The 27,216-nt window shown below is 38.3% G+C and overlaps 1 protein-coding gene across 1 annotated transcript in view; it reads left to right on the forward strand.

The window, feature by feature from the left end:
* NCKAP5 (NCK associated protein 5) overlaps positions 1-27,216 on the forward strand; it is a 380,696-nt gene that overhangs the window by 227,214 nt on the left and 126,266 nt on the right. The window contains exon 6 of the mRNA XM_063161631.1: positions 22,412-22,502. Within this exon, the coding sequence (XP_063017701.1) occupies positions 22,412-22,502 (91 nt within the window). The remainder of the gene's footprint in view (positions 1-22,411; positions 22,503-27,216) is intronic.

The following is a 27,216-nucleotide window of genomic DNA, read 5'->3' on the forward strand; positions in this document are numbered from 1 at the left end:
TTTGCACGAGCCTGATATCAACACTAAATATCTGATATTCTTAATTTTTTTTTCTGTTGTGAAAAACCTCCCACTGATTTCAGCAGAGCTTCATATTTGTCTTGTGCAAGTTCTTCTCCTTGTCTGGTTAAACTTGTAACAATCTTGCTGGTATAATTAAAATTACTATAATTGCTTTTACTCAAATCTTATTGGCCATTTAAAAGATTTTCAGCAGCTTTTTGATCTCATATTCCTTATGATAGCCAAGTATTGAGATAAGATCTCTTCCAGTAACCTGGATTTGCTCTTTGTAGTTCAGGCCCAATGCCTCTTCCACTGGGTCTGTTCCATGGGATGGCAATATAGTTACATAAAGAGAAAGTGAAACCCTATTGTCTTGTTTTGCTTTTTAATGAGAACTTCTCTTTGCTTTTATTGGAAGAGGACACTTTATCCTCTTAGAAATCTGATGTGATTAATTTGCTAGTGATGGCTCCCATACAGCAGAAATCCCAAGCAAAATGAAAAGCAAGAGAACATGTGGTAGTCAAGCATGTTTTTACTCAGCATGTTCTTTCTAATATCATAATTTTTTTCTTACGTTTTTACTTTGCTTTTCTTTTTAAAGTCCTTTTTTTATTTTCATTCATCCTTTGAGTTGCATACTGATAAACAGCATCTCCATGCTTAAAAATAAACAAACAAACTGAACAAAGCATAAAAATACACTCCTGGGAGAACTTTAGTCTTAAGCTCATAATTTCATTTGATGTTGTTTAGTAATAAACCAACATAAAAACATAATTCTACTTTATTAAGTTGATTTTATTACTGAACATGTAATGAGCTTTGCTACTTTATTATGTGATTTTCATGTGTATTGGGCACGACCATCTTGCCTTTTCCACACCCCTCCCTAAGCTCCACATGGATTTTTGTGTCATTATTCCATACAAGGGTAAAAGAAGAGGCAAAGTTATGCAAATTACATATGCAAATATGTCTACAATAGTAACTTTGAGTCTTTATCCTATTTATTAGCTCTTTATTCTTCTGGAGACAGAAGGTTGAGCCTTGTTTTCCATTTTAACAGCTCTAAGAACCTTTGAAAGTGACAGGGAAAGAAACAGGTTGCAAAATTTCAACAGCTCAATGTGTGCTTGGGCGTGGAAACTGGTAACTCAGACAAACCTTAACTCCAGAACTGATCAGTGTTTTTTGCCTGCTCTCTGAAGAACCTCACATTAGCATCTTTCATGCCATAATTGGCATTAATAATGTGTTGTGATAGAACTGAAATGCCTCACTAAGCTGCATGCTCTCTAAATTTTTAGTGATTGTCCCATCCCATTTGCTGCTGGAAACTCCTAATGGCTCCATGGTGTCTCTGGGTCAGTCTGAAGGAGCTGCAGTCCTAACACAAGGTCACTGCAAGAGTCCTGTACCCGTTCCTCTTCCATTAGTATTTCATGAGCAGGAAAGGAAAAGAAATGAAATGTGTTTGCCAGCTTATCAGAGCTGTGAAGGGAGTTGCTATTAATTACTGGAACAGAGTGATAATATTAATATCTTTGCCTGGCTGCTCCTGCATGTGCAGTATCCTATTAAATGGAGTGAGAAAGTGTTTGCTGTCTTTAAAGAACACAGGCATGAATTCGTTTCACTTTTTCTGGGCTTTGTAAGTCTGTTGTGTATTAGTATAAAAAAGTAAAGGAGCTTCTAGTGAAATAAAAATATACCTGCAGAGGGAAAAAAACTCCCCAAAATTAGGTGCACAACTTCCAGCTATGAGAAAGGTGCTTCTGAAGGGTGATTAAAAAGGTCTTCATGCTGAGTGAGAAGGCAGCCAGAGCTGAGGGTCAGACTGGGTCACTTCATAGGGCTCATGTGTGTAAATGAGTGCCACAGGTAAACTGCTCAGAATTTGCCTTTTAACTGTTTGGAAGAAGAAATGATGCTGTAGGGGATGCTCTCGTCAGACCCCTCAATGAAAGCAGCGCCTGGGTCAGAGCTGGGAGACACAGAATCCACACCAGGCTCTGGGTGAGGCTGTCTGCCTGCTCTGCTGTCCTTCAGGAGGGTGTCCCCTGGCTGGCAGATGAGTGGCCTCCTCATGGCAATATTCCCTTTTCCCCTAAAGCTTGTGTCCTTCTAGAATTAATTCCTTTTGCAGTCACTGGAAGAAGAATTGCCCCACATCTCTGCTGCAGCTGGTAATATTGAGACTCTTCTTGTCATTCTTCACAGTGGCCATGGCCAGCCAAGTCCCAAACTACAGAGCTGCAGCACAAAAGGTCAACATCACCTTTCTCTCCTCACAACACGTGGCTGTTGTGACCATGATTTAAGACACTTTCAGTCCTTGGCAGAGGTGATAGTTGTATTCAAAGTGCACCCAGCAGAGTTTGATGGCTCTAGTGCTGCTCTCCGCCCTTCTAAAATCACACTCAGCTCTGTCTTGGGTGATCACTTATGAATCTAGCTCACAATGGTCTACTGATGAGGTTCTAAATTGTCCTTGGCATGGCTGAACTTTCTCCTCTATGAGTTGAATTTGGCCAGAGGTGTAAAAAAAATTGCTATAGTGTTGCAGCCTTCTGTATTATTGTGTACAAGCCTCATTCTGTCATGACTGCTGATAGCAAGGAATGCCTTTTTCTAAGTTGTTGTCATTATGGCTTATTAAGATGGTTTATTCATTCAATTGTAGCCATGTACTAAGGGAGACTAGGCTCATAATACATTTAAATTGCAAAAGCAAATAGTATTAAATTATTAGGAAATGAATAATCTGTAAGAGTATACAAAGCATTACCGAAATGAAGACTTTTAGAATGTTAAACCAAGGTATCAGCAAAAGAATTTGAAATTTTATTTTGAAACCTACCCTTTAGACAGCTTAGACAATGAAAAATTATCATTCAGCCAGGGAGAGTTTAAACAGCAAAGAAAACTGAGATAAGATTTACCAGGCAATTGATGGTCATGGCCTGATGCCACATGGTCCTGACAGAATGCACAATTAACCTTTTTGTTTTAGTATGGCTGCTTTAAATATCTGCAAGGTTATAATATTACCGTGGGAAAATGAAGTTGAGTGACCTACAGCTAAGTAATGACGTGAATAGTAACAAGAGATGATGGGTGCAGGGAGGAGATAAGTATTCCTGCTCACCCTCTGACCCTCATTAACTATGTATGTTACAGCATTCTTGGGGCAGGTAGTTGGTTAGCATCTCCTTATTGTCTCACAGTTTGTTAGAGGGGGCAATGTTAGAGCTTCACAGAAACCTTACTTGGGTGCACTTAGCCATCAAACAAAATTAAAGCTGTTGTGTTTCTACTTGGCAGTGTGTTGCTTTCTGAAAGTATTACAAAATTCTCATGTGTAGCAGTGATGCAGATCTGGGAACATTTTTTCAACTTGTGATCTGTTACCATTCCTCATAGCTCTTCGTGTCCTGGTGAAGATGCAATGTCTGAATTTCTGCCCATGAACAGTGGAGAAATTGCTGTAATTATGTTGCCTTACTAAAATACTTTTTTTTTAATTTTTGTAAGTTGAAAGACATAAACTCGTATCACTTTCCTCTTCTTTTAAGTAGAAGTTGTTGCTGGTGTAAGATATTTACCTTGGTAGTGAGAATTACATCGCTTGAAATATCAACCTCAGCCTGGCTGTGTCCCACTGAACTCAGTCAGACCCCCACAGTTTCCTCACCTGCTCTCAGTGTCTTTTCCATGGAAAAGACTTTTCCATGGAAAAAGGAGTGGCAGGGCAGCCACTCTTGTGGAAACCAAATGCCTCCCTGACACTTTGGCAGGAAATGGCAAAAATAGAACGCCAGTAATGGCTCCCAGCCAATGACTCAACTAATAAAAAGTGAAAATTGAGGATAGGGAAATGAGCTGAGAACTTCCAGACAAGAGCTGGCCAAATTGAGATCTAGGGGCTGGGTTATGCAGCATGTGGGCGTTGATGATTTGGAGGAACTGATGACCAACTAATGAGAGTGAAGTATTCTGGGACAGTTTTGTCTTACTGCTTACTTTGTATTACTGCTATGTGAATATTAGTCTGAAAATAAAAGAACTGTTTTTCCTGGGTTTTTTTAAGTGAAATTTCCTTATAGCTGAAGAGATGAATAATTTTTTGGGAAGTGTCTGTTGCACCTAATTTAAGGAAGCACAACACATGGGCGGTGCTGTTGGTGATGCTTCTCTGAGGGAGAATTCCCATTAAAAAGTTGGTGTTACTAACACTGTGTTTTAAATAAGGATTAAAAACAAGGCTTCCAGATGTTGTTGATTTCTTTTTCAATTGTTTTCTTGGACTGGAAGAGCTCTGTGCTGGCTGCCACTGAACCCCAGGATTTAGCTGTGCCTGACTTCACTGATGTGCTTTTGTACAATGGGCTCCTGCTCGTGCCTCAGGTCTCATTACAATTGCTGTCATTGAACCAGCAGATTTAATACGCTAATGATTGTGATGTTCCAAAGACACCCCTAGTAGTGGAAAAAGAAGCATATTTTGCCTCTTCAGGTACCAAGATTCAGTGAAAAAAAATCCATATAAGCGCTGAAAATTCTCCTTTAATCACATTAAGGTGTCACAAACACTTGCTGTTTATTCTGTAGCAGTTTGTTCCTGTGTTACAAGAATTACCAAAAGAGAGAAACAGAGTGTTATAGTTAGGGATAAGAAGATGTGGAAGGGGAGAAGAGAAAAATATAACAAACATGCATGAAGAATTTTGTTGTGAACAACATTTGATTGTATTCTTGCTTAGGGTAAGAAAGACATTGCTATTTAATGTATTGCTGATAGGCAGTCTGTCAACCTGTTGATGTTGAGGTCAAAATATCTTTTTCTTCTTTATTGCAGTAATCTCCTTCTTGTAGCAATCCAGAGAACTTAAAGTTCATTTTCTTTGAGGAAAACAGTGGGGATAGCATCCCCACAAGGTAATGTCCTATTCTGAATGACGAGGACAAAGCAGGAAAGGAAACAAATTTCCAGCAGTGTCTTTCTCTTGCTTGAAAGATCAGATCTTCCTGACATACAGCTGCAGACCAGTTTTATTCACAGTTCTGCAGTGTTTTGAATTGGCTGTAATAATTGATTATTCTGAGCCCTTGGAGTGGATGGGCAGCCTTTGTGATGCCTCATCATAAATGTTGACTTACAGGTCCCATTTGAAAACAAACTGCTGAGCCATCTTAATGAGGCTGTCCTGCACTGTGCCCACGTTCCAAATAATTGAATTAAATTGAATATGAGTCCTATGTAATTACAAGGGAATTTATTTGATTATGTTCCCCACAAGGAAGATAGATACAAAAGGTTTCAGTAATTTCAAAGCTCCTTGCAGTTTGTAGTTGTTAGGTCTCTGTTAATTGTGAGTTTTGGAAAATTAATGATATTGGAAGTGTTTATGGAGTGCTTATACCATCTTTTATCATAGTTTTTGGCCATATCTACTTAATTCCAGATCCTTTTGTGAGGGTGTTTGTGTACAGTGGGCCTGGGGAAGGTTGTGTAGCAACCTGTGACTGCAGACTGGGGATGGACCAACATCAGGCAGTTTTTTCCTCTTGCATTTGAGATCCTAGAAGTTTTTAGGTTTTTTTTCTTACTGTTTAATAAATAAGTATTTGCTTATAGAAGTGAAAGCTGAACAGAGAAGAAAAGGAATCACCCTCCTAGTGACCAATTTTCGTATTGGTCATCACTTCTGCAGGGCTCTTTATGGGTAATATCTGCAGATTTCTGTTCAAAATAGCACAAATGGAACAAAACAAGTCAGAGCTTAAAGAAGGCTCTCAATATAAAAAGTTGTAAATTACTGTTTAACTTGTGTGAATTGTTGATTAAATTGGTGTGAATGTGTAAACTTTGAAAATTTGTACTCTACCAATAGTTGAACTGAACCTATAATAATGCAGTGATCAAAAAAGTATATCAAACTAAAACTTTAGGATAACGCAGAATAGGCTATCAGAGCATTTTCTGGAGAATGTTACTGAAGTCTATGAATAGATTTTTATTAAGTCTTTCTAAGTAACATATGTGTGCATTATCTGGTTCTAAAGTTAGAAAAATACGGCATTAAGATCCCCAATCTTGCTTTTTAAAGTGGTGAATAGGCTGTTAGTAACTTAGATAAAAAGTGCAGCAATAAGTTCTTGTAAAAGTGATGCTAATTCTGAGATACCATTTTCTTAACTGTTGAAATAGAAGTAGCCAAAATATTTAAGGAAAACTGCCCAGCAGAATTTTTGGAATTTTATTCATGGGAATTCCTTCTTTGCTATTTTTTCCTTTAACTGTATATAAAGTTCACATAAAAATTTGGGATTGCTGTGGATTTGAGTGAATGAAATCTGCCTGTCTGTGGCAGCATCAGCACTGGACAAAATCTGGCACAGGACTGAGCTTCTGCAGAGATTTAAAAATAAGGCACCAAGGAAGAAGGCCTGGAGCCACACTGGTTATGTGCACATGTAGTGGTGTAAATAAAATTCAGTCAAAATGACAATGAAACTTGATAGTAGCAAAGGTAAAGTGAAAAGATTCTTCTTTAGAAAAACAAAACAAAATAAAAACACAACCCACCATCTCTTAACTCTGCTCAAATGCCACCAGACTGGACCCATTAAATCATCCAGCTCTAGCTTTGATCATTTTCCCATTTAATAAAGTTGAGGATGTGATCTGAGCTTTTGTAAGATTTGTGTTCTTGGAGGTAACCTGAATTAAGCAATTACATTAAAAACCATAATGAGTGTTTTTCTCTGTCTGTTATTCTTGTTGCATGATAAAATACAAAGACATGAATGCAGACATGCTCACAAAAAAAAGTTTAAAAAAATTAAATCTATTTAGTGAAATTAAATTGATTTTTTTTAAATAAATTTTTTTCTGAATGAGTTTATCTGTCAATTTCGATGTATGCCATGGATGATTGAATTATTTTACACTGGCACAGGAATGCATGTCATCTTATACTGCTGAGCACAGGTACCTGCTGAAAAACAAAAAGTGACAGAAATGGACATTCCTGGGTGAATTCCTACTTACTCATATTACTAGGTCACCCAAAAAGTCTGTATACAAACAGGATTGGAAATTCTATTGAAAGCCTTGTCTCAGAGGAGGATTTCATGCTTCTTTGGAGGATGGAACAGTTTCAGCAGCAGCTGAAAGAAGCATTTGCTTCTGGTGGTACAGTGTTTTGAGAAGTCCATGCAAGAGTGATTTGCTGTATTTTTTGTTTATTTTTTTAATAGGCAGTTTAGATTCCCTGGCCATTGCAGTTCTGGTTGTGATTCACAGTGCTGCCCAGATGTCAAATTTATCTTGCAGAAGTGAAGCACTACTGACCTTGTGTTTCTAGTTCATAAAACTTTAGCTATCAATCGTTTATATATTTGGCATTTTATCTCCATTTTATGCAATGTGTGGGCAGAAATATATAAATTTTATATGAGATGACATTCATTTGTATATATACTTGAGAGTTTTAATAAAGCATGAGTGTTGTAATTCAGTGTAATCTGTGCAGTCTGCATGGCTTGAAAACCTCAAGCAAAATTTTTCATCCCAAAGTAAACATGGGTGAAAAAATAGACATCGATAAATTTTTCCCATGGTATTTTAAAAATAATTAACAGTTGGAACTGGCTGTCCTCTAGCAAAGTTTAAGTTCAACTTCAAATAACTTGAATAGATTGCAATTTTAAGAATATTTTTCTTTAAAATCAGACTTGCACATTTATAATACTTCCACATTTATGTATTACTAGACATTCATATAGAATGAGCAATAATATTTTTTAAAACAGATTTTATATATGATTTCCTATATGTCTGTTTAGACTGTGAAGGTAACCTGGTTCATTTCTACTGCCAAATAAAATATCTGTATGATTGTTAAAAAGTGATTTTTTTTTTGCTTATATTAAAATGCAAGCATTTTAAACCAAATATAATATTACATCATAAAATAGTGAGTATCTTAGATCCTCACTTATTATAAATTTTCAAAGCTCAGTTCAGAAGCAGATGATAATTTTTTTCTCCCAAACAATCATTGTTGGTGATTCTGTATTAATTTTTTGGAGAATTATTGTATTTTAAATATTGGGATTACAGAGCAAAGTTTAAACCAAACCAGGGAGTTTTTATTGTGTCTAAATAAAGCTTTTTCAGATGTAAAACAATGCCTTTACATTACTGAAGAAAGTAGGAGGCTGAGTATACTTGGTATGGTTTGGTAACAAAAGACTGAACTGGGATGCTGGGTTTTGTTCTGATTAAATTATTAACCCATCCAGGTATTGCTTTCACTGAAATCTAAAAGGAAGTTTGACCCCTTCTGGCTGACTGACTGGGCATGTTATCCACTTTTCCTGTGCCTTTTATTTTTACCAAAAATGACAAAGTTTTAGAACAAAATACAGAATATAGGAAGTGCCAAATTATTTGGATGGTTTTTTGTTGGTTTTTTTTCTTTTTTGGTTGTCCAACATTAAGCCTTTAATACTGTCAGATATTCTACAGAATACAGGAAAATGGGATTTTTATATTCACAGTTGAAAACTGTTGTTTATTAAAGGCATGTTTGTGCTGGAGGTACATTCTATCTTCAGATTACTGTTAATACACAATCTCTTAGGTCTATTAACCATTTTTCAACCTTTAATGCTAGCATTTAAATTCCTCCAGTTTGTATGTGTTTTGATAATGTTTGTAAGCAGGTGCTTGGAACAACTCTCTTGACAACAGCAGCTTCTGATAAATAATAAATAATACTCCATAGTAAAATGAGTTGATTGCTTATGTTTTAAGCTAACAATAGCTTTTTTCTCTTGCTTTAATTTTTCATCAGTGAAAGACTGAAAGACTTATTCCCAAATGAGTTAAAAATCCAGAAGGTTTCCACTTCTTCAAAGAGTTGTGGATATAATCTATTAAAATCAAGAGGTATTTGCTCAAATTCTAGAAGATTAGCCTTTAACAAACAATGTTAGGTGTCAAACAGTGTAAGTGATCACCCCAGCAGTTGAGGATTTGTCTCTCCTCCTCCCATAAGACTGTTTCTCATTTGGAGATGCATCAGTGTAAATATCAAAACAAAAAAAAAGCCTGTGTGAAGAAGAACATGGCCTTTATTGTAAAATGAGTTACCATATTCCTTCAGCAGTTCCAAATATTGTTGGTTTTATAGTTTTTGCATTTCCAAAGAGCAAGTTTGTTTTTTAACAGGTTTAATTCGTGCCATTTGCAGCCAAGCAATTTCTCAGAAGTTATGTGTTTAGTGGCTTCAGCAGTGAATTAGGGTTTGAGATCCTGAAGATTCAGGAAATCTATTACACTTTATTGTAGTGTTCTGAAATTACTTTGAAGTAAATCATTAGCAAGGAGCTTAACAAAGGTATAAAAATACGTGTCTAGCACTGTGCTAATAAAAAGATTGCCAGCATCCTTATTTTATAAGAATCTTGAAATAAAAATGCTGCTTAGAACACACTAATACAGACAAATATGAACAGACAAAATAGACAAATATAGATAATTTAAAATTTTCTATTATAGCAGTTATTTTAAAAATAAAGTGAACATGGGTGATTTAAAGTAATTCAGTTTGATTTTAGTTTAATTTTACACTCCATGTCAGCAATGGATGTTCTGCAAGATGACATTGCTTGCATTTGTGTCAGGCAGGATTGTCTTTGCTGTGAAGGCAGATTGTCCCACCCTACAGCCACTGCTCTGGATGTGGCTTTTTGCAGGGATGGGATTTCTGCCCGCTTGCTTGCTTTATTCTTCCCTTTGCCTCCTTTTGGCTGACATCTCTCTGAAGCCGTGTAGGCTGGCTAGATCTGAGTTCCCCTGAGTGCCGCCCCCCTAGGGAGGTCTGACCCATCCTGGGTTCTGTTCCTTGAGCCACCCTCCCCTCTCTGCCCACCTTGGCCTCTCCAGGTCACATCTATCATAAAAATCTCTTTCCTTGTAACTACAGAACTTTGAAACCTGAGCGAATTATTATAATTGTATCATAAAAGAGAGCTTGCATTAACAGAGCAAGCAGGAGTCTGAGATGTCTCCCATGCCCACAGCTTGGATTGTTTTTGTGTAATTTCCTGTGGGTCCAGCTTTCCCACCTGCCCAGGTATTGCATTTGCAGGGAAGCCCTGATGAAGGCAGGAATGATGCATCGACTCCATGCTCTCAGAAGGCTAATTTATTACTTTATAATACTATATTATATTATTGAATACTGTACTGTACTAAATAATACATAAAGGTTGCCTACTGAATGCTAAAAAGATAATAATGAAAACTCGTGACTCTTTCCAGAGCCCCGACACAGCTTGGCCCTGATTGGCCAAAATGTGAAAACAACTCACAGCAGAATCCAATGAAATAATCACCTGTGGGTAAACAATCTCCAAACACATTCCAAAGGAGCAAAACACTGGAGAAGCAAATGAGATAAGAATTGTTTTCCTTTTCTCTGAGGCTTCTCAGCTTCCCAGGAGAACACTCCTGGGTGAAGGGATTATTTTCAGAGAATGTGAATGCCACACCCAGCTACGGATATAAAAGGACCTGACAAACCTTCTTCTCCCATTGTGGCAATTCCCCTGTCATGCACAAGAGGTCCTGCCCTCTGTAGCATTTTTGCTCATGATGAAGGTAAATGGTCCTTCCTTTCTGGAGAATAAATAGAATATTTCAAGTTTTAGCACTATGAGGTGCTGCTGCTCAGTGCTTGACATTCATTCCCAGCATGTCCAGCCCAGCCTCTCTTTCCTGTATCACTGTGACTTTTTTTGTTGTTATTGCCCTTTTCCCCTCCTGGACATAGATATCTAAAATGATTTGCTAGAAATCAGTCTCCAGCATGGTAATAGTGTGCTATAAGATAACTGTAGTTTTCTTTCAACTTTTATAATATTTAATTAGGAATTCAAAGGGATCTTTTTCTTTGTGTTGATTCTTGCTTAGAGGGGAAAAGAAGTCCCTCAGGAGAACCACTAAATAATTTCTTAGCAAGGCAGGCTTGGGAGGCTTTGTCTCCACCAGATCAGCTAAAACACAAACTGGCTGTTCACTTAAGTCACAAAGGCTCTGACTCTATGGAGTGAACTCTTGAGTTCAGTGGAATGACTTGTGCTCAAAGTTAGGCAGTTTTGCAATAATTCATGCTGCTACAGTTTGAAACTGGTAGACACTGTAGTTTATAGAGTCATCTAATTTTTCTGAATTCCTCTGACAAACTCAGAACCTTGCAAAATGCTGAACCCCGTGTTTTATAGACGTTTCTTGAGGTTTTCTTATTAGACTGCCATATCTGGTATCAGTTCTTGTATATCCAGGAAAAAGTGCTAATCTAGTTCTTAACATAAGAATTTCATTTGGTGAGTCAAATTTTGAGGTATTTTAACATAAATGTGTTTATTCCTGGGGTGATCTTACATTTTTGAGGTAGCAGAAATTGCAAGGGTAAGGTGACAGTTTGTAGTAAACTTGTGATGTTAATATTGCATCTAATATTAATTTCTGGAGCTAGAAATATGTGTTAAATATGCTCTGTTTGCTGTTCCTTGGTTAAACCTTTGCCTAGTGGATGTATCAGCCTTTTCTCTGCAGCAGAGCTGTTCCACTTAGCACGTGTTCCAAAGGCTGAGGATCTGTCCCTTGGAATGGAAGTCCCTGAAACTTTCTGTGGTTTTTATTCCAAGGGATGATGGAATATGATCTCCTGTGTGGGTGCATGAAAGTTGATTAAAGTTGTGTGTGCATGGATCTGTTCTGAATGCTGCTTGTGAAAGGTGAAAGCACAGAAATGAAGCTCTTGTCTTTATAGAGCTGGATGGCAAAGATTTGCATTTCTCAAAGCTTTCAAGTTGTGTCAGACCTCATTGTGGAAACAGCCTTCCTCTTGAAGGAGAGAAGGGAGTTCATATTGAGGCTTTTTTCTGATGAATCTTTGATTAGTGTTTCACTGGTATTTATAATCATCATAAAGCTGTTATGAAATAGAAACTGTTAACTCAATTTTCAGAGGGAAAATCTGAGACAAAGCCACAGAGGTATCCTATGACAGTGGGAAGTCTTGAAAAAAGGTTTCTTGAAGCATAGGCTGATGTGTTAACTGCTGGATCTTCCTTTCTGAAGCAAATGAGGTTTGAGTTGATTTTGTTCTCTGCTTTAGATATTATGAAAAAAAAGAATCCTAAATAGTTATGCTAAATATTTTTACAGTGGAAAAAAAAATCCCTATAGGAAACATTAATGAGCTTTGCAATAAATACTGCTTTTACAAATGACCTAACCTTTGCTTCATTATAGTCATGTCCTATGAGAAGTAAACAGGGTAATGTTCAACTAGTGCATTATTTAGAGATTTTTGGTGTACATTTTGAAAGCCTCATACTGAGCTGTGCCCACAGGATTCCCATTAAACACAATGGGAGCCATGTGGCTAAAATCCTGCAGAGCTGTTTGAAAATGGATCCCGTGCTGTGCTGAAGATAAATGATTAAAGAATGAGTGCTTGAGAGTGGAGGAGGGAGTGATGTTGTGATTCTCCACTTAGGGCTGTAGTTGGACTGAAAATCTTTCTCTAAGCCCTTCTTAAATGGTCTCCTGTTTCTCAAAGAAATACCAATACAGTACAAATGGTTAAACATTTGCACCTTAGAGATGTCTGTCTAGACATCTTTTCACTAATCTTGTCTGTACATTTAACTTTTTTGTTATACTTTTTTTTTCTGCCTTCTTACTTCTTACTTAAATTTTTCATGTCTTTTTTTTTTTTTTTGTCTTCAAAGTTCTTTTATGCCGTGTTGTCTTTATATCTGATCCTCATGTCTTGTATTGTTCTCTTCCTCTCATTTCTCCCCTTTCTTTCTTCAAATGGGAGCAGGCAGTTGTGGAAGCCAATCCATGCAGCAAATATTTCTGTGCATTTCAGTGCAAATCCTACATACAGAAACATTTCCCTGCATTTACCCTGTTTGTCTCCAGGATAATCCAGTTTAAAGAGAAGAGCTTCAATAGGTCAAATTTGGCATTTTGAAGCTGTGTACTCCTTTTGTTACATCATACAATGGATGGTGGCTATGACAGAATACTGTGTTTGGAAAGATGGTAGAGTCCTTTATGGAAATTAACTTGGAGGCATAAAACTGTCCCTGCCTTTTTTGTTTGTTTGTTTTAATACAGCTGTTCCTTTTTTCCTCTTGCATTTCATTTGTATCTTGATATTATTCTTTTTCCCTTCTTATCTTCTTTAGCTTTTGACAGGCTTGCACACATACAGAAGGGGAGAACATGAAAAGTTATTAATGACAAAATGCATGTCCTTGATTTTTTGTGAGCAGCTCACAATTAGTTTTGTGCAGCTCTTGTTTGTTGGTATCAAAGCTGATGGTGCTGTTTATGACACTGCTGCAGCACTCTTCTGTGTGCACTGTCATGTATTTTTATTGCCTCATTATCAGCTGCTGGTTGTAGAAAAGCTGTCAATATAATTTTAGAGAGGCTACCACTACCTAATGACACAGGTAATTAAGCCCTTGGAGACCATTATTCTGACCATCTCTTACTTGTTTAGGCTGGTTTGCTTTGCTGCTATGGTTTGGAAATCTAAAGCCACAAGGCTTTCATTCTGACATGACCTGCTCTTGTGGGTGTTCTCTAACCACCTGAAAATTACTCTGCAAGAGTAATTATTTGTACATCTGAGGTTTCTTTAATAGCAGATCTATATTGCTGCTTAGTGCATCTGTCCTGCAGGAGAATAAACTCCCTTTGAGCTGGGCACCACTGGAATAGGGATCTGTGTTGCAGGGAACCTACCTGGATGAAGGCATCCCTTATTTATATACTTTTCATTCCATAACTTGGTAATTTGGAGAGTGAAATGAGGAGGGTTTGTTGTGTGAGCTGTTCCCAGTCACACAGAGGGGACATCAGAGCATCAGCTGCTCCTGAGCACAGCTGGCCAGCCCAGAAATGCCTCATTCCCTCTGTTTGGAATATATCTGAAGGTCCAAAGCAAGCTGTCTGCTGAGGAGAAGAAAGGAAAGAGAAATTTTAGATATACTGCAGCAGCACATTATCCCCCTTGGAATTAAAATATCATATAGTTATTTGTAATGCAAACATCACTTGGAGTATTCCTACATATTTCATCCATCTTTGCTGATCTTATATTTAGAGGTTTTCAGGAAGTCACAGCTGATGTGAAAATCTCAATTTTTTACTTTGTTTATTGCAGTATTTTTGAGCTGAAATTTGGAAAGGCTGAAGTCCAAAACTTCAAAAGGATTTACTAAGATTTTACTAATATTTACTAAGACTGCCTATTGTCTCTTTAAAAGAAAGTACTTTTAAGCAAATCTCATGGTTGGGAATCAGAACATTGTTTGTTTATATTCTTTGTGAACATCAGAGGTGACCCATTTTGGGGGAATCTCAGTTCAAGGTGGGAAGCTTCCTCTCATGGCTGGGTCTTGTGTAGTTACATGTGCAGGAGTTTGGGCCTTTGCAGTTGGCTGTACAACGTCAGAAAAGGGCTAGAACTGTCATGAAAATTTGATTTTTGATGTGAAATTTAGGTTATTGAATGAAACTAGGAATGGTTTCTTGAATTTATCTTTTTTTTTTTCTTTAGAGTCCCATTGACTCCGTTGGTAGTTAGTTCTTCAAAGTCCTTAAATTCACAAACAGCATTGTGACATAATGAGGAAATTTTTGCACCTGTGTGAGGATGGTGTTGGTACCACCTTGAAGCTGTGACTCAGAATTGAACAAGAGCTTTTTAATTTTGAGTGGCTGTACAATTCTGTACAGTAGTGGTTGGTCTGCATCACTATGCAAAATGAAATATGAGTATTTGGAGGAACTGGTAGATATATCTTTCCATCCAGCTAAACATTTGCAAAAATGGAAAAACAAATATTTGTTTAAAATGTAGAAAAAAAATAAAAAAGTAAACCCCCGCCATTATATGAAATTGGAAATATTTGCAGTCTGTTTGTATAGTTGCCTGTAATTTTTTCTGAAGCTTTTAGTTGTGACTATTTCTGGTGCCTCCAGCATGAATATAGTTGGAACTTATGAACATATGTTTAAGATGACACAATAATTAACTTTCTGTGTGTGCCTGGTTCTATCCACTTATAGTTAATGAAAATATCTTCTGTCCTAAAGTCCCAAATATGTTATTGGGGACCTGTAGGAGCGACAGTCCTTGCAGATGAAAATTCCTTTCGATTGCTGATGAGCAGTTTTTCTGCAAGGCTTAGTCTTGGGCTTGATTTTGTTCCTCCATCCCTGTAACTTCCAAAATCATACACAGGGCTGGTGATGGAAGACACCCATGCAGCCCATATGGCATTTGTCTATCTGTCAACACAGAAATAAACATTACCACTGATTTCTAGTGCTGTTCAGAGCTTTTTGCAGTAGATAGAAGTTTGATGAGTGAAATCCATATGACTGAGAGAGACAATGGAAACACTTCCAACATTTCCTGGCTCACATGGCGGTTAGAGCAGTTTCAGAGAAATGTCATTCGTGATAACAGAATTCAGACTTGTGTGGGAGCAGTGATGTGCCAATGCTGAGGTCTTTCAAAATCCTACCCTTATCTGGTGCTCAAAACATTCCTGTTATTTTAAGGATACCTTGAAAATTTCCACTGGGATCAATGGCCAGTGGTTCAACACAGTAAAAGTTGTTCTCACTTTTTCAGTTCTGTGCATTTTGGAGTGTTGGCATGGTCCAGGGATAGAGAACCTGACTGGGTTGTCTCAATTGAGTAGAGGATTCTCTGATTGAGTAGAGGATCCTCCTCTGCTCGTGTGACTGGAGCTCAAGGCCTGTTTCACCCAGCAGGCTTGTGCAGTCATTGCCTTCATCATTCACAAGGTACTTGTGATGCTCCTCATCCTCAGCGTGCCCTTTGGGCAACAGGTCAGATATGCTTGGAGTGTGTTTTGGAAAGAGGGATTTGTATGAATATGTGAAAACTGCATGGCTTGTGCAGTTTGGAAATGCCACAGGGCTGTGGTGGGGAAAGGGTGGAGATGGTGCTGCAGGAGAAGGATTTGCCTGGATATTTCTGGATTGATAAGCACCTGTGCTGATGAACAGAAAGAATAAATATAAATTATACATTACGTGTGCATCTTTCTGCTGCTGTTATGAAGGATGTTATTACTTTATTTTCCAACTGAAATATTAAATGGGGATATTGAGCATTCTGCTTTGCCCAGCTCGCTGCTATCAGGCTTGTACCAGTGCTGGATCCTAAGCAGAGCTGAAAACCCCTTGGGGTTTAAAGCCCCAGCATTTCCCATCTGTCAGTTCTCTTTTTAAGTTCATCACATACCCATTTGCACTTCTCTCTCTCTCTTTAATCCATTTCCAATATCTAAATTCTTTATAGAATTTTGTGTTTGTCTCCTAGGCCCCAGCCCTTGAAGCCATGGGCTCGCAGCTGGCAGGAGGGCACAGGGGACAGCAGAGCTGGGGACACCATGGGGGTGGCTCATCCTGGGGACACCAACCATGGCTCACACATGGGGCTCTCAGTGGGGCTGCAGGATGCTGCACAGTCTGGAGAGGAGCCTGCAGGGCTGAGGAGAGCAGGCAGCCATGTCTGCTCCTAATGGGAATCCCTGGAGACAGAGCACACAGCCACTAATTTAATTGAAACCAGGTAGAAGGAAAGACATTCCTGCAAGGATGCAGTGAACAGGAATTGCTGGTGATGAGCTTTTTTTTCCCTGTTACATCTTGTAAAGCCACTTTGGTATTTTTCCTGTTTAACCTGGTCCATTGCAAAGCTTTGAATGGAGTGGTGAGGGAAGTGAGATGCAAGTAAGCCCAATCCTGAAGTTTAAAATTACTAACAAGTAGGGAAACAGATTTGTCTGGGATCTGAGAGAAGCTCTTTGTTTGGTTGGATTATGAGATTGGAGAGGGAGCTGGGAAGCTTGGACAGAGTTCTATGACAATGCCAGACAGAATGTAGTCTCCAAAGAGACAACCAAAGTCCTGCTGGTGAAAATACCAGCTGGTTTACAGGTGAACAGGAGCTAAAAGAGCTGAGAAACCACACAGGATCCTGTTCCTTTGTCTGTGATCAGGTGGTAGGAAGGGCTGAGAAAGCTCAAGGAGCTAAAACCCAGAGCACATCTCCAGGAAAGCTCTAACTAAAAAGAAAAGTTGGGAGACATAAATAGGAGAGAGGCAGGAAGCTTCATTCTTTCACAGATAAGAGCTGGGAAAAAAATATCTTCCTGAGGATTTTAACTACACTGAAGTAACAGGCTGAAGATAGAGAAAGATCTGTTATTGATATTTTTCTCTAAGACTAAAAAATTATCCTGCACCTTGCATGAAATGAGAAAGAAAAAACTGAAACATAAAGCTCAACAGCTGCAGTGGGATTTTGTAGAAACCTTCGGATATATCTCTGTAAAACTAAATCAGAATCAAGCTGAAGGAATTCTTGTGACATACATTTGAAATAACCACTGAGCTTGAGGATGATGAGGAGGGAAGGTGATAGCACCTAGCAAAAGGCAGCTGCCAGCCTGTGGAAATCTGGAAGGAAATAGGTCAGGGGGGGAAGGGGTTGAATCTGTCATCAACCTTCTATTGCTGAACAGCTCTGTGCTGCCTGTCCCTGGGAGGGAGAGCTGAGTGTGGGACAAGGCTGAGCAGAGTGTGGGCCAGGGAGGAAAGTGTTTATTTATGGCAGAGGCACAAAGCAGGATTTCTGACCACGGCATTGCTGTGGGATGGCACAAAGTATGTGCCTGCCTGTGCAAGTGATGGTCCTGAGAAAACTGGTAGGGGATTTAGGAGCTGAATTGCTCAGTAGTGATGCAGCAACATCAACCTGGCCTGGCTGATGCTGTGCTCTGGCTCTTGCAGGGAGTGGAGTCAGCAGGGCCAGGCAGGAGAGGGAGGCAGCAGAGCTGTCAGAAACACAGCATTGAGAAGCATTAAAAGCAAGTCTCCAGCAAAAATACCAGAGGCAGCTTCCTCCTGCAGCCTTGGGCACATGAGCATCTGTGCTCTGTGGGCTGCTCCCTGGGCAGGGAATGATGTTTCCTCTGTTCCGTAGGTTCCTGTCTTCTCCTTGCCCAGAAACACACTCAGAAAAAAAAAAAAAAACCAAAATAAATTACTGTCCATTGCAATTGGGTTAATTTCCTGATATTCCCTCAACAGCACAGGACAAATTGCATATTTTAAGTGTAGGAGTGATTTTGGGTCAGGAGGAATAGCAGCAAGAACCTGTGGCTCGTAAATTCAAATCCTCAGCTCTTGACATGATGTGTAATTAATTTCATAAATGAATCAATTGTGGCTTGAAACTGTTTGTATTTCTCATCCTGTTACTCCACCTGGCAGGCTGGTTAAGAGTCTCACTTTTTAAATTATTAGAAACATCCTAATTCCATCCTAGATGTATTTTTAACCATGAAATACAACTTGTTTTTCAATCATCTGCCTTAGGTTGATATAGTTTTCTATCACATTTTACCTTTTTCCCACTGATTCTCTTGTATAAGTCATACCTGGCTGCTTAAACCCTCAGTCTCTTAAGTTTAGCAAGTTGTTTAGTCTCTTCTTGTGGCACACACTGTCATTTCAACAGCTTCAGAGCAATCCCTTTTGTGGAATCCTCTCTGGATAAACCACTCCTGAACACTTGTGGTTGTAATTGTAAATATCTTCCACGTGGAATCTTGACAGTGCTTTCCACAGCAGCATTAATATTTTATTTTACTTAAATTCTTATAGTTCAAGAACAGATTCTGGTTTCTGAATGCCTCATTTCTTCTTCTGTTTTGTGCTTTGAGACATTTATCCTTAGGTTAGGACTGGTGGGGATCTGTCCCCCCACACTAAACTGGTATTTTGTCAGGAAACTTAAGGAGCTTGTGTTGAACATGGTTTTCCTTTACTTTCCCCCAAAAACACCCCCCATAGATTTATTAAAAAATAAAAGTTGAAAGGAACACTTGAGTTTTAAGAAAATGACAAGTCGAATGAGAGATGTAACAGAAAATTTAATGGCGCAAGATGCTTCAGATGAATAGACAGTAAATAAAATACAAAAGAAAGGGGAAAATAAATGTTCTTAAATAGTGCTTGAAGAATGTAGACTCAGAAGTTATGAGCTTTAGAGGCTGATTTTTCAGATTTTAACAGCTTGCTAGTTACATAAGATACAGAGAATCCTTGGCAAAGCAGTGCAGCAAGAAGGCAGAATACACATGTGGGGATAACTATCCTGAAAATAATCTGGAAGTGCTGGGTGTTGGATTGGGTCCAGCTGAGATATTAGAATCAAAACCAAGAGTAGATAACCTTTTGTGGTTACCAGAAGGAGAAAAAATATAGGTCAATGTGTAGAAATAGCCTTTCATAAAGCTCATAATTTTTCTGCTTCACTTCCAAAATTTTCATACCCTTTGGTGGCCTTGTTCAGGGAGCAAAACATGGGATCCCAAGCTGAATTTATAGAGGCTCCATTATTTTTGCATTCTGTAAATAGGATTTGTAGTAAATTGCTGTGGCAAGTGTTGTCACTGAGGAGAGTTTTATAGATCATAAGCTGACAATAGCTTTTCAATTAAGGTGCCATTAATTCATGCATCAAAAACTCTCATTCATAAGAAACAAGTCTTGATTATCCTCCTGTACCATATTTGGTCCTAGAAATGGACAATTGGGATGTGAGTGAAGAAGCAGCAGCTCACAAACTGCAGGAGCACTGGCCATCACAGCTTTGCAGTGGATTTGACTGCAAGCCTAATTCACCTCCCTGTTTTCTCCTAGATTTTTCTTCTTTTTCAGCTATTCCATAGCTACCCAAAGCTTGTAATATCCTCCCAGGGCTGGTTTGATGGTGATGTGACCACATAGTCTGTGATTCAACTTAATAGCTGTCAGCTCTTACAGACTTTTATAGGAACTGCAAACAGCAAAACCACAGAAGTTTCAATTGCCTTTAACTGAGCTCTTGATCGTGTTGCAAAAATTACCTTATTGCTTAGACATCTAAGTGCTGATGGGAGATGTTTCTGATTGCCACAAGAAGCTGAGTGCTCACCTGCCCCTCTAAAGCTGTTCAACAAGGCAGGCCTGTGGTCTAAAATAGATTATCTGAGTTTGACTGAAGATTAAAGGACCTATTGAATTAGGAATTCATAATTTTCCTGAGCTGGTTTAAGTGATCATAGTAATATGCAACTAGACTTTATTTTCATTAATACTCTTAGTTCTAAATTGAAAAACCGTGATTTAGTGCTGGTTGAATCTATTCTTTCTCCCATTTTTGTTTGTTTATTAATTTGGAAGAATGTTGTGGAGGACTAGCAGTGGAACTGAATTTGCATAGATAAACACAATAATTAAGAATGCTATTACACCATTAATTTAAAAATGAAATGGTGGACATGTTAGGAAATTAAATCTTTCTGTGAGGACTGCACAGGAATTTATGGTGTGAACCAAAATGATTTGTTCTTTCATGTAAAAGGCATCTGATTAAGGTCAGCCTACGAGCAGAAATGGTTCCAATCTGCAACTGAAAAACTGCACCACTGTCTGCACTAGAGATTAGAGCTGGCTTGATTTTATGCACATTTGGTCAACAGATGGTCAAACTATTCTGTGGGCATTCTGGCAGTGTAGAAGTCTGCACATCAATGACAAAAAAACCTCACAGAAATAAGTAGAATGTCAGTGTTCATCTGAATAGAATGAGCACCCAGTGTCAGCTTCTTGAAAAGTAGTGTGGTGGGTTGACTTGGAAGGAGAAAACCTGGAATAACATCACATTGTTGCTTAATTAGCCAATGCCATTCATTGTGATAAGATTGAAAGAACAGAAAGACTAAGAGGCTCATATAAAAGATAATGCTGTTGGCCTTTGGCCAGAGCAGTTAGCTAATATTTTCTGTCTCGTTGGATTGTTACCTTAGAAATAAACAAATATAAAAAAGATACCCTGTGAATAATTCTTCTGCTCAATTTCATTTGGAAAGAATACTACACAAAAAAGTCATATTTCTCTAAACACAGTAGAAATAAACAACAGCAGGCAGTTGCTGGTCTGATATGCCCAGGAATGCTGGCGCCTTCTTCAAGGTCACTGTTTTAATATACAGTGTATCTGGCAATGTGAGTTAAGGTATTTCTCTCTCCTGCCTTTGCATCACCCTTGTGTCTGTGCCACAGCAGTTTTCCCTTCTCCAGCCCTTATTCCATCTGGGCTGTTTTTCCAACTGTCTCAGGGGACTGAGACTGCTTGAAAGGAAAAGAAGAGAAAATCTGAAAGGGAGAGAGAAAAACTGTTGCAACAGAGCTGAAGGAGAGGCTGTACTGGGGTGAGAATCTGTGTGGGGAGAAGTGTGAGGATCTTTGGGTGGAACTTTCACCATTTTCAGTTGTGAAATCCAGTGGTTTTGTTGTTGTGTCCATCACTGCTCCTCTGGTGTTTTGATCCTTTTCCTCCTCTTACCCCCAGCTGAAACCAGCCTTACTCCCAGCCCTGCTGTTTGTGATCAGCCTTGTGACATCCAAGCCCATGGGATTTAATTTCTGACCCACCTTGAATGGGGCGGTGTTTCATAGGTGGTTTCCCTTTTTCCCATTGTGGGAAGGACCAGAACTCCTTTTTCTGAGCAGGCTCCATTTAGCAGGGTTGGTGTTATCATCATTTTAACATTCTTGATGAATGTGTGTAGATCAAAGATGGCTTTTGATGGTGCCTGTTAACAACTTTTAAAATGGAAGCGCAAACCTGTCTCCTTGATTAGATGGAGCTGGAGTTGATTGCACTGTCCTGAGGTGGTGGCACCAGACTGGAGCTTTTGGCACCTGTTTGAAAGGGCAGAGAGGGTGAAGGTGTTCAGCTGCTGTGCCCCCTTGAACCAAGGCCATGGGCACAGTGTCCCCACAGCGCGGATGCCATGGACAGCCTCTCTGAGCTGCACAGACCCCACTGTGGCTCAGAACACAGCTCTCTGAGGGGTTTTTAACCTGGCTGCTCCTAAAAGGCAATAATCTCATCGTGGTGTTGTTTGCACTGTTAACAAGGTGATGTCTTTTGCACACATTTGGTTTTAGTTTAGTGACAGAGCTTGGGTAGGGTTTAAACAATACAACTAATTACTGTGCATATTCAAAAGATAAAAGAGTGCCCTTAATGTGTTATTCATAACATGGAGCATGAGAACATTATGAGGCTAGGATTGTCTTTAAATATTAATTTCATGGTAGCCATGGATGCATTAGGCTCTTGTAAAGAGCAAAAACACTGAATGCAACTCTTAAATTTTTTCCATGCAGTTGACTTTTATAAATATTTTTATTCTCTAGAATGGAGGAGACAGTGAGAAATCTGCTGCAGAGCCAAGGATCCCCAGGCCAGCATGGAGAAGGAACTGTCAATATCATGAAGGTATATCAGGTATTAGTGACTTATTGCCTGTTTTTTTTTTATGATAGAAAAGTTCTTTAAAACAAAAATCCCACCACTGAAATAAATATCTGGCACTGTTTCCTCTATTTGTTTATTAATTATGAATACTTGTAAGTGGTAGCTGGTTCAACCTACATTTTCCCATGTGTTCTCTCAGCAGAGTTGAATGTTTTTCACTTCTTTTGTCCTTGTGTTATCTGCTGTTGCTGCTCCTCATAGTTCACAGAGGACAAAGAAACTAGTTTTGAAGCCTTTATTAAAACACTTAATATTTTAAGTCTTATGTTCCAGCATCTCTAGTAAACATAGGTGTTTTTGACAACTTGACCTTCAGATTGTGATGGATAATTTTACCACTCATGTTCTTATTGGGTGTGGGGATCCCTATCAAGCTTCCCAGTTTCATATCCCTAGTGGCAGGTGCATTTTATCACCCTCACTGGGGGTAGAGAGAGTGTCTCAGGACACAGTTTAGGAGAGAAAGATTTCAGAGGGAACCAGGTCTCTTTATAAGGCAGAAGAATTTTACATTTCCCTAATAGACTGTTGCATTCAACCTAAGATGGTGGAAAACCTTTTAATTTAAGAGTCTGGAAACAGGAGTGAGATACATCTCAGTTAATCAAATATCAGGCACATGAATTCTTAAAAATATCACTTCTCCAAAATGAAGTCAGTCCTGTGCTGTATCTTTTTAAACAGAATAAGCATTCTTATAAAATACTGAAATAATATATTAAAGTTTATACCAGGTAGTGATCCATCAGATAAAACACTTTTCAAAATTTTGAGTTATATTAGTTCATTCTTACAGCTGATGGATCAAAAATACAGCAGTATAGCTAAACAAAAATGTATATTAAAGAGTATTTATCACTGTAATTACATTTTCATTTTAAGCTTGGGTTGAAGAGAAAAGAATCTTTTAGTTTAACCTTCAATGTAATCAAATTTTCTTGTTAAAATGATAGCCTGTAAAATTTAATTTCAGGACAAATTAAATTTTTTTGTTGAGGTTATAATAGAACATAGTTCTTTTAGAAACTGTTGACAAAGGTATCTCTATTTTATGCACTATCTTTTTGGGGTGCAAAATTGAAACTCAGTTCTCTTCTCTTATTTCTTTATGGGTTTAAATCCATACATCCTGCTCACGCCTGTCTCCACACAGGGCTTGTTCTAAAGTGGGCTTGATGTCAAGCTTGATGTCAGTCTCTCTTCAAGGTGGATTACTTGTCTGCCCCTGTCTATTCATAACAGACATCTGGGATGATTTTATTATCTGCTTTTCTCTGTGCTGTCTTACTGTGGAAACCCCAGTAAGGTGGTACCACAATTAGGCTTCAGCTTCTTTGGGTTTTGTTTTTGAACTCTCAAGAAAAAAAAGAAAAAAAATACTGCAGTTGTGTTACATAGAACTGAGAGTTTGGGGTTTCTTAATTTTTCTTTTGGGCAAAAAAATGGAAATAATTAGCTATGTGGTCTTTGAAATTGGAGATTTTGTGTGCTGCTTTCCTAGAGGGGAGATAAGCCAGTCATTCCAATTTTGGTGCTTGTGTATTTCTGTGTAGTTTTTTTCACTATCTTTATTTAGTTCTTAATTTTTTGTTTAAAAAAAAAGTGAATTTGAGTATGATCTTGAGTTTTCTTCTCCTTCTGGGCCACACTGATAGAGATATTCATTGTCCCCAGACAGGCAGGAGAGAGGACACTGTGGTATGCTTTGTGTAAAATCATCTGAGTTTATTTTCTGATCAGCAAAAGAACAAGGCAGTTGTGCCCAGATGCAAGAACAGTTCTTCATTTTCCTTCAGCTCTAGCAAATGGACACCTTCTGTTCCTTTCTTTCAGGACTCAAGATTTTGTTTGAATTTGATGGGTGGTACTCTGGGCAAATTCCTCAAACTGGAGCTTTGCTTTGTTTCAGAGTGAAGCTGTTCCTGTTCCAGGGCCTTAAAACACCCATATTCCTGTGTCTCTGGGATTATTTTAGTGCCTAACAGCTTCCTTCCCTTCCTGTCCGCTTCTTGCTCCTGGGAACATTTTCAGTCGATACCTCTCAGCTTGTTTTTTAGCCATTTTCATTCTTTGAATATTGCCAGTATGCAATCTTCTTTGCTTAGGAATTTCCTCTTCTAGTCCATGACTCAGAAGCAATGGGTTTTCCTCTCCTGGAGGAATAGCTAGGCTGCTGCATCATGCACCAGTCTGTGGCTGGTAAAACAGGTCAGAAACACTGAACATTTTTGTTGTGTTGTGAACATTGTGGGGGTTGTTTTTTGTGGATGTCTTTTTGAGGTATCCATCCTCAGATCCCTTTTGTTCACTTTTATGAAAAATGTGAACAAGTGGCTTTTTTTTCAAGGAATTTCAAGGAATGGCTGCATTGCCATGGCCTGGGATGCGGGTCAGAGATGGGGTCACTGGGTGTGGGTTTGTTACAGTCACACAGTGAAAGCTGGGCAGTGACCATGGGTCACAGACTCACCTCATACCTGAAAGGCTCCTCAAAGCAGGCCCTTGGCAAACATCTCCGCCCTGAAATGTTTACAAAGCATTTTAACATTGAGAAATATATTAATGAAGCTTTCTGTGAATTGTTAATATGTTACTGAAGCCAGCTGTGTGGAAATTATGGACACACGTACCATTTAAACAGATGATGGATCTTAAATCAGTGCTGTGTCCAAATTCAGCAAGACACATCAATATTGCAACAAAGACATTTCATTTGTATTCCTCCAAATGGACTCAGGCAGTTTTTTGATATATTTATGAGCATAATTCACAAATAGGAATAGAACCTGAAATGTAAAACCCAGGTAATGTTCCTTAAAAACACCAAATGTAAAACCCAGGTAATGTTCCTTAAAAGCACTGATGTATTCAGGTTTTTTGGGAACACGAGAACTGTATTATCAACCTGTATTTGTGAAGGAAGTTTAAATGAAATTTTTATCTTATATTCATATGCATACAGAAACCTTATTGAATGTATAACTACTAACATTTTTCTGAAAGCCATCCTCTGCAATCATTTACCTTATGGAACATTTCCTGAATCTCACATTTTCTCTGTGATTACTGTGATATTGTCAAAACTGTATGATCAGTTGGTTCAGTAGAGTAAGGGATTTTAGTGCAGATTCAAAACTCTGTGTTTCATAACAAATGGGGATAAATCAGGTGATTTCTAGTGTGACTTACCAACATATTTCCCATATTCTTTGACACAGTGGTGACTTAGTGAAGTTTGTTGAAGTAAATATCTGAATATCACAAAAGATAACTGCTTTTGATCTGTTGAACATTGTCTATATAGTTTTTAAACAAATATAATTATTGTTTTGAGATGCATGAAATTGAGTTATTATTATAATACCAGTACGAATGACTCCAGAATAAATATTCTTGCTAATGAACTTTAAATGTTGCATAGTGATAATGTTAGAATAATAACAATAAGAAGGTGAAGCCTAAAGCATGCAGTGTTACTGCAACATTTTGTTAGGTCTTGCCAGTATTCTTACTTAAAGCAAAATTTTCTAACTCTTTCCATAGAGCTAGATGCCCTATGGGATTTTAATTTGCTGGACTTACAGATGAGTTATGTGATTTGTTTTGAGTAAATGAATTAAGAAGCAGGATTGTAAATAAAATTCTCCTTTTTTATAATTTTACATAATAATAAAGGGAAAAATTATAATGAATGATTGCATAAATGTAGACAAGAATGCATGTTATTTGAACAGCCTTAACCATCATATTTCTTACTTTATATTTTATTTGACTAAAAGACTCTACTATACATTAGCTCTATGGTGTTTCCAAGAGACATTGACCACCTGAAAATAAGATCATGAAAGGCCAAACCAAGAGCTCATGTACTCCCCAGAAATAACTGTGTGCAGTTCTTGAACCCCAGACTTTAAACCAGTCACCCCACAGACTTTCCTCCCTGAGTTGGCCCTTGAGATTTGGATATCAGAAAACTTTCCTGTTTGATCACAATGCTGGATACTCTAAGTAGAGTCTTACCTGATTACAGATCACTCAAAGACTGGAAGGGGTTTTTAACTCATTTTGACTTGTCTGTGTACAGTGATTGAAGTAGATGAGGAAGAGAATTTTTTGTAAGTTCACAATTTACTATCATTCTGAAATTGCCCACATGAGCACTAAAGCTCAGGACAGACCTGGTACAGTCACATTGAGGAGGTAAAAACATTCACAAGTGATACAGGCACACTTCAGGTGGCATTGTTGGCCATCAGCCCCATTTTTGTCTGCATGCTTTTGTGTTACTCAAATGTGGAGCAGTTGTTGTGGCTGTCACTTCTCATTTGCCCAGCCGTTGGTGTCAACAGCTCTTTCACGAGAGGAAAAACTGTAACCATTGGCAATATAATTTTATTTTAACACAAAATTATATAAGATTATTGTTCAGGCCATTGATATGTAACATTTTACAGATAGGTGCATGGCCATGAATTGAAAAAAAGGCACTAGTTGAATTCCCTAGCTGAAATCCATGTAGGATTTTTAATGCTACCTTCTATTGCAGGAAGAGGATGTATATCCTTAAACATTTGCCTCTGGAGTGGAAGTGCCCTCAGGGGACTGCATGAGCCAAGCCTCCTAATCTTCTAGGGAGTACATTACTAGGCAAATATTGGCAGATTTGTGTCTCACAGAGAAGGGC

The sequence above is a fragment of the Melospiza melodia genome, chromosome 8 (genome assembly GCF_035770615.1).
Source record: "Melospiza melodia melodia isolate bMelMel2 chromosome 8, bMelMel2.pri, whole genome shotgun sequence".
Lineage (NCBI taxonomy): Eukaryota > Metazoa > Chordata > Aves > Passeriformes > Passerellidae > Melospiza > Melospiza melodia.